We start from the raw sequence: 8,872 nt of genomic DNA on the forward strand, positions 1-8,872 counted from the left end.
ACTGATAGAAAATACTTTGAGAGTTGAACCATCTAGACCACATTGAGCTTACATATTATTTCATATTGTGGTGTATGTGATTGAACGTAACTGGGTACATATCTGCTTTACACGAAAGTACAATCACTGTACCACCTGATTATATACACATTTTTTGTATATCCAAGCATGGGCCTGAAAAGGGAGACTAGCCCTGGAATAGTCCTGGATTGGCTTAGACCCGGTTAGGAAAGTTAGGTGCGTCGTCTTGTTAAGGCGTGTAGGTTGAGGTCAGCCCCGCTAATTGACCTGGTTAAGGTTGAGGTCAGCCCTGTGTTAATTTGACTTGGTTATAAACGGTGCCGCTCCACCCTTAAGTGAGCTTCTAGTGGAATCCTCTGGCTTGCGAGTTAGAGGCGGGGACATCGGCATAGTTGGCCGAACCCCGATAACATATCGTGTGTCTATTTACATTTCAGCACTTTATATTTACCGCACATATATGTTATTGTATGAATGATGTGCATGATTTAAATTCCACGTATTTTATTTATTTGCACATTTGAAATTGTGTAGAAAGACCCTAGGTTACCAAATCATATTAACTTCTGACTTAATCTAGGAGAAAAGTTTAAAATTTCCAATTCACCCCTCCTCTTGGGAATACACCAATTCTAACAAAGTATTCAAGGCAATGTATTAAAATGAACTTTAGACAAACATAACACGCATCAAATAAACGACAAGAACTGACCCAAGCTTCAAATATTCAAATAACGAACCAAAACGAAAATTCCATTAATCTAATGTGAGCATTCAACAATTAAAATAAATTCAAACAGTAATACTTTAAACAAACATAAATTTAACCCAACATTAACTTTAAATTAAGTAAAGTAAACTTAACAATAAGGTACTCAAAACACATAAACTTAGCATTAACTTAACTGCAATTAAAATTAATCCGCCAATGTTTTTAAACATAAATAAATCTCACATTAACTCTAAATGAAAATATTCACTATAATAATCAACTGAAATTAAATATTTAACCATGTATTGAAATGACAAAATGGAACAAATAATAATAAACAAACCAATTAATAAAAGAAGCTAGAGAGAGAGAGAGAGAGAGAGAGAGAGAGAGAGAGAGAGAGAGAGAGATTGAACTTCAAATAAAAATTAGTCAAATAGAAAAAGGGTTCTTCAAAAATAATATAAACTTAACTTAACAATGAAACTAGGATTGAAAAAAAAAAAAAAAGGGCAAACTAAAATTAACAATAACATTAACTCAAACTAGTATTTAATTTCAAGAGAGAGATAGAGAGAAAGAGAGAGGGAGAGAGAATGGAGGGAGAGTGGCCGTGAGATGAGGTCCAACATAGCAGCAGTATTCTCCTTTGCTGCGGCACAGAGCTCTCCAAGCCCCAAAATGTCCCACACGCCACACTAGCCCCCTAGCAAACCCTATTCACTCCTTTCCTTCAATGCCCCCACCTTAATTAAATGCCTTGCCTCCACTTTAATTTCTTTTTCAATTCTCCCTTTACTGCCTCCCTTTTCCGACGCCTACACACCTCAAGCCCAACCAAAACACATGGGCTACCTTCTTAATTTGCATGGCCAGGTCACATCAAGGCTGATCCATTTTATTTTTTTATTTTATTTTATTTTCTTGTTTCTTCTTTTTTTTCTTTTTTTTGTTTCACAACACACAAGCCCGATTTTGACCTTCCTATAGCCCGTAACTCTCAAAGCTCAAAACACAAAAATTGTAGATAATTTCCTCCGCTTTCCACAGCATTTTTAATTATCTCGATCGGAACTCGAACGAGATTGTTACGCCCAGATTATGAAATAGTGTAGAAAACAGCATCTCTTTGCGTGCATGGCTTAGCTTCCAAAAATTATTCTTTAAATGTCTATGAAAATCCTAGATGTTCACGGTCTTGATTTGGACTCCGCCTCACGTACACGACACCTCTTCATGCTCACGACCCACATACATCTTTAATGCCCAAAAATTGTCATGCAATAATTGGACACGAATGACTGTAAATTTATGACAAAAATAGGTTATTTATCTCAAGATTATCAAATGAGTTCGACGTTAAAATATTAGACATAATTAGGCATTTAATTAAAATTATAATCATCAATGCATGAATTTAAATGCCTAATTACGCATCTTTGACACGTAATCAGGGGGAAAACACCCTATGAGGTATGGTTTGGAAAGTCTGCTAGTGATTATGATTCTTTACATGTATTTGGTACTATGACTTATTATCATATTAAAGAATTTAAGTTGGATCCAAAAGCCAAGAAAGAAATATTCTTGGGGATAAGTCCAGGAGTTAAAGGATATTTTTCGTCTTTGGCTTCTTGAGACGAAACAAATGATTTTAAGCAGAGATGTGACTTTTGATGAACTTGCGATGATGAAGAAAACAATACATAAGAAGTCACGAGTTGAAGAGAATACCAGTGGTACTCAACAACAAGTGGAGGTTGAGACAATTTTGGGAAATCCAGTGAGAAATGAGACTACACAAGGCAACTCTCCAATTACAGTGGGGAATAGTGTACAAAAAGAGGAGATTTCAATTCAAGAATCCTCACAGCAACAAGAATCAATTGTTTCTTAGAGGCCAAGACGAGAAATTTGAAAACCTGCTTGGTATACTGATATAGTCGCCTATGTACTTCCAGTTGTGGAGTTGTTCCTTTCACTTTCAAAAAAGCAATGGGGAACTCTGAATTAGACAAGTGGTTCCAGTTGTGGAGTTGTTCCTTTCACTTTCAAAAAAGCAATGGGGAACTCTGAATTAGACAAGTGGAAAAGAGCGATGGATGAAGAAATGCAGTCTCTTCGTCAGAATCAAACTTGGGAGCTAGCCTAACTGCCCAAGGGTAAGAAAGCAATTGGTTGCAAATGAGTTTATGTAAAGAAAGAAGGATTTCTAGATGCAAATAATGTTCGCTTCAAAGTTAGATTGGTAACTAAGGGCTACGCACAAAAGGAAGGCATTGATTATAATGAGGTATTTTCTTCGATTGTTAAACATTCTTCCATTTGAATTTTGTTGGCTTTGATAACATAATTTGATCTTGAACTAGTTCAAATCGATGTAAAAACTGCATTTTTACATTGTGATTTAGAAGAGAAAATTTATATGACTTGGTCAAATGGATTTCAAGTTGTTGGAAAATAAAATTGGGTAAGTAAACTGGGTAAATCGTTGTATGGTTTAAAACAATCTCCAAGACAGTGGTACAAACGATTTCATTAGTTTATGATAGGTCAAAAGTACATCAGAAATAAACATGATCATTGTGTTTATTTTCGCATACTACAAAATGGATCTTTTCTATATTTACTCTTATATGTTGATGATATGTTGATAGTTTCAAAGAATAAGGAAGAAATCAACAAGTTGAAAAGTCAGTTAAATTAATAATTTGAGATGAAAGATCTTGGTGAAGCAAAGAAGATACTTGGCATGGAGATTCACAAAGATAAAATGAGAGGAAGAGTTAGTTTGTCTCAGAAACAGAATTTGAATAAGGTAGTACAGAGTTTTGGCATGTCTGAGCAGTCAAAACCAATAAGCACTCCTCTTGCTCCTCATTTCAAACTTAGTGCACTTTTATTTCCTAAATCAGATGAGAAATGTAAGTATATGTCACAAGTTCCTTATGCAAGTGTTGTTGGTAGTCTAATGTATACAATGGTTTGTACTAGACCTTATATTTCACAAGCTGTTAGTATGGTGAGCAGGTATATGCATAATCCGGGTAAAAGACATTCGCAAGCTGTGAAATGGATTTTGAGATATATTATGAATACGATTGATGTTGGTATAGTATTTGAGAAAAATAATACTATTAATTGGATATGTGGATTCTGATTTTGCAGATGATCTGGATAAACGTCGATCAACTACTGAATATGTCTTTACATTTGCTAATGGTCCAGTGAGTTGAAGGTCTATCTTACAGTCTACCATTGCCTTGTCTACAACAAAAGCAGAGTACATGATAGCTTCAGAGCCTATTAAAGAAGCTATTTGGTTGCAGGATTTACTTGAAAATTTATGAGTTGTTTAAAAGCATATTGTTGTGTTCTGTGATAGTTAGAGTACTATTCATTTGGCAAAAAACCAAGTCTATCATGCATGAACGAAGCACATCGACGTTCAGTTTCATTTTATGTGAGATATTATTGATGGAAGCAAGATACTTCTTCAAAAGAATGTTACAGCTGAAAATTGCACAGATATGTTGACCAAAATTGTGACAACAATCAAGTTCAAACATTATTTGGACTTGATCAATATCCTACAAGGCTGAATATTTTTGAAAGGCGCCGACGATGTGGAACTGCAGAAAATGTTGGTGACTAAAAATTTTGATAAATTTATCGTCAAGATGGAGATTTTTTATTTTTTGTCCCACATTGGTAGAATAGTTCCACATCAGTATAAAAAGTTGTTTTGAATTTTTTCTTTCTTTGTTCCACATGGGTAAGATGTGTTTTTTGGACTTAAAGTTGAACCTATATAAAGACCTCAACTTTTCATTTGTAAAATACACCTCAAAGTTGTACTTTGTCAAGAAGTAGTGGATTGATCGTTAGCGTCCGATGACGTAATTAATTTTCTTCTGAACCTCGTTAAATTATTGTCTTGTTCTTTTTACTATCTTGTATTATTAGTTTCTACATTTGTTTTAGTTCTTTATATTTTCAATAGCATTAGTTGTAATATTAGTGTTTGGTAAAAATGGGGTGTCCGGCACAACAATATATCTCAATTTTAATTCACTTCTATAAGACTAGACACGTTTCCGTGTAATCATAGACTAGGGGAGAGAATTGGAAGTTGATATTGAGTTATATGAATTTTAAATTTTAAATTTACAAGTTAATTAAACTAAGGAATGTAATATATATATATATATATATATATATTACTTTTCATATATAATTCTATGGATCTGGAAGAGGCAAAGAGTTCATTGACAATGTAATAAATATTTATTTTTTTGTAATTTATTTAGAAATACTTTATTCAAACTATTTTAAGCAAATGAAAAAAAAAATACAAAATAAGAGGGCAACTAAATATATATTATTACGTTTACAATTTTAATTTTTTTTTTAAAATCACACTAAGAATCATAAAAAGTATACATTTTTAAAAAAGTCTTGTGCTTAACACAGGAATATTTATTTAATAGAAAATTCAAATCTACTGTCTTCATTAAATTTAATTTTGTTTTGTGTTCTAGATTTTTTTTTTTTTGAAAAGTCAACTTTTACTCCCACAAAATTGGAACTTTAATATTCTTTAAATATTATAATTTCATGACTTTATTAAAATTTTATTTTATTCTTTTATATCATATCTTAATCTAGCAAAGATGAAAAGTCAACAATTAAATCAGCCCACCAAATGCCACATCAACTAATTCAGCCCTAGTGCTAACTATCTTAGTAAGCTTACTGGTGCCACATCTGAAAACACAATTTGCCAAATGATCATAAGCCCTTATGATACAAGTCAAGAATTTCAGAGGTCAATCATTTATTGTAATAAACAAACAAATTTCATGCTCTCATAATGGTAAAGGTTACTTTGAATGAACCAAGCAACTAAAAAAAATGCAATAAAACCCAAAGAAAGGATTTGTAATCAAAGACCTAAGTTAGTTGATTCCTAAGTTGCCTTAGTGATTTAGTCATCACAGAATCATTTCAAACGTGATTTACACAACATTATAAGTCCTTAATTAGAGTTTGATTTGTCGGTCTCACCTGTGCACCTATTCTATTCTTTTTATTTTTTTACTTTATTAAGGCCGATAGATTTGGACTACACAAATAAGTTAGCACATCACTCCATATACTATTAACATGTAATAATTTTGGATATTTCATTTACATTTTTTTTTTTTATGTTTATGTCTTTTTTACTGAAATAAAATTGAAAACTTATACACACGATACTTCTGTTTTATATATTATCATATTTCTTATCATTTTAAAATTAAAACTACACTATAGAAAATCTTGTAAATTTTTCATCTATTTTTCGACTTCATTCAAATTCTAAAATTTTTCAGTCATTTTTTAACTTGAAGCTTAAAAATTTATCCCCATTTCTAAGTATAAAATTGAAACCTTAAATTTTTAAATGTATAAAATTTTTTAAAACAATTAATATAAATTTATTATTATAAATTAATATTAAATTTTATTCAAATTTATACAATTAATTTTCCATTCATATAAACCTTTTAAGTTTTAATCCACAAATGATTTAAAATAAGTTTTAAATAAGTTTGCCCTTTGGAAATTTGTCAAGCAACCTCTCTAATCTATCATAAAAAACAAATTCAAATATATATTTGAGTCTAATTATTTATTTTAGGAGAGAAGATAAGATATTGGACAAATTTCTAATCAAAATCATATTTTTTTTAAAAAAAAAATACTGTTATTGGGTTTGTTTGCTTTCCACTTTGCAGCTTACCTCCGAATCTCCAATCACCAAACCTCCAAAAGAACAATCCTCGGGAGAGGAGAAGAGTCGTTCGATCTAAGCCCACAAATTTTCCATCAGGAGCTTCCATGGCGGAATCAAAACCTGATCAGGACTCTCCAGCAGGTACAATTTCTTTCATTCCTATGCGGGTTCAGTTCATTTTGAAAATGTTTTCATTTTTCTCTTTTTGTTTTTTGAAAATGGTTTTATTTCTGAAGAAAATTTTGCATTGCCCTTCTGTTTGAATATGGTGAGGAAGAAAGGAACTGGTTGAAACATTGGTTTGATGACCGATGTTGTTTGGATTTGTCCGGCGTTCTGAATCGCTGCCCTAAATTAGGCAAATAGTTGTACTGACCCTCGGTTCGAGGTTTTTTGCTTTCTGGGGTCGGAAATCCTGATATTTACTTGGTGAATTATTTTTATTTTCCTGTAGTTTCTCGACAACCAAACAGGGCATTGTTGATGGCTTTTCTGTAAACTAGGTTTTTTATATGACCTTCTACATTGAAAGCAATCCTTCTTCGAGAAAAACCATTTCCTGCCGATTTTTCTTTCGAAACCCTCTCATGTTGATTCAAGTGTTTGCATATATTGTATGCATGTAGGAGAAAATTGAATAATCTGCTCCAAGTTAACATGGTAGAATATCTGTTAAGGTTAATGGAACAATATATTTATTATTAATGTTGCTAAAAATCTTACTGAATTCATTTTCTGTTAAAATCATTTTGGAGTTCAAAGGCTCCATATGGATCGATAATTTTGTTTGGGAAAAGGAAAGAAAAAGAAGATGAAGAGAAAATTAAATTTTATTGTATTTTTCTCTATATCAAATACTATTAAGAATAAATATTTGTTTAAATATAATTTAAAAATTAAGAAAAATGAAAGGTTATTCAAATATATGTCGTGTAAAAAAGATTGTTTGCTCATTGATCGCTGTTTATTTTATTATTGTTTTACTTGATAATCAAATATGAAAAAATAAATTCCTTCATATTTTCATTTTCTTTTCCTAACATTTTCCAAGCTTTGGAGCATGCTTAAGGCCATAAAGTGATACTGATGTATAGTGTTTGTGTTTTCTTTTTACTTAATTTTCTGGAAGAAAAAGATGTAAAAGCACCAAACATTATTGAAAGAGCCAAGGAAGAGATTGATGCAATGATTCATAGTGAGAAATCACCTCACCATCACAAGGAAACCCATGGAAGAAGTGAGGACATTGATGAAGACACCCCAGTAGATGAAGTCAAAGGGCCAAATATATTTGAACGAGCAAAGGAAGAGATTGAGGCCATTGTTCAAGCAATTCATCCAAAGAAAGAACCTAAATCCCCAAATTAAGAAGGTTGGTTGAGATTTTCCTGTGAGAATGCTTGTGAACGAATGTGCTCACTTTAGCAATAACGATTAATTGGCAGCATAACAATAAAGTCCCTTTTTTTAGTTTATTTTCCACTTGGATTCCTTTGGTATGTACTTATATTCCAAATTTAATTTCTGAGATGAAATGGAATTGCAATGTTTTTCAGTTATATACAATCAATCACTTGAAAATACAAAATATTTTGTTCCCTATGTGCTGCTTGTCATGCCAAAAATATAATTTGGTAGAATCCTTAGTAGAAAAATGTTTTTGTGGTTCCTTTGCCATTGTTAGTACAGGAGGAGCCCTCATCCATGTACAAATCACTCATCCTTTACTCGATTTTTTAATGTAAAACAAACCCATAAGTAGAATTTCTTAGTAATCCTCCCTTGTTTGTGAGTTTCAATCACTCCCCTCTTGATTGGAAGTCATCCTCGATTCATGCAGCAAGAGCCATTACTCAATCATGAGAAAGCCCGAAAACCATGGGAGTACATTCATGTTGGGATTAGCACTCATTTTATACCCAATTTTCTCATTCAAGATGAACTCATGCCTGGAATTTCTTAATAATCTTCCTCCCACTGGTGTGTTTTAATCACCTCCCTCTCAAAAGTGACGATGCAACTAATAAGGAGCCATTACTCAACTATGAGAAAGTCTGAAAGCCATGGGTTAAAAATGGGATCTGCCACTCCTCTTCCACAAAGTTTACATCCACATGTTCATGTGCATGAATACTCAAAGCCCAACTCGAACTGTCGATTTGGATATTTGATATCACTTGGTGAGGACTAAGATCTCTGTAATTACTTGGTTAGCACCGAGGGAGTCCTCACAATCGAGTTTGATACATGGCCGAGCAAAAACTTGACCCAAAAGTTAAGCCACCAAGTCTTGGGCCTACCCATATACATAAGTCACTCTTCCTACAATCCCTTCTCCAACTTGAGATAAATTCACAAGT

At 32.6% G+C, this 8,872-nt stretch overlaps 1 protein-coding gene across 2 annotated transcripts; it reads left to right on the plus strand.

Annotated features, from left to right (window-relative positions):
• The first annotated feature begins 6,302 nt into the window (after nucleotides 1-6,302).
• Nucleotides 6,303-8,071, plus strand: LOC131164942 (uncharacterized). Of its 2 annotated transcripts, none has more exons than XM_058122504.1 (2): nucleotides 6,303-6,653; nucleotides 7,642-8,071. In XM_058122504.1, exons 1-2 carry the CDS (start codon nucleotides 6,617-6,619, stop codon nucleotides 7,878-7,880), a joined length of 276 nt encoding a protein of 91 aa, XP_057978487.1. In that variant the 5' UTR covers nucleotides 6,303-6,616; the 3' UTR covers nucleotides 7,881-8,071. The 2 variants fall into 2 exon arrangements, with proteins under 2 accessions (XP_057978487.1, XP_057978488.1); XM_058122505.1 differs by having other exon boundaries at nucleotides 6,328-6,653; nucleotides 7,648-8,071.
• The last annotated feature ends 801 nt before the right edge of the window (nucleotides 8,072-8,872 follow it).

This window comes from Malania oleifera, chromosome 9 (assembly GCF_029873635.1).
Source record: "Malania oleifera isolate guangnan ecotype guangnan chromosome 9, ASM2987363v1, whole genome shotgun sequence".
NCBI lineage: Eukaryota > Viridiplantae > Streptophyta > Magnoliopsida > Santalales > Ximeniaceae > Malania > Malania oleifera.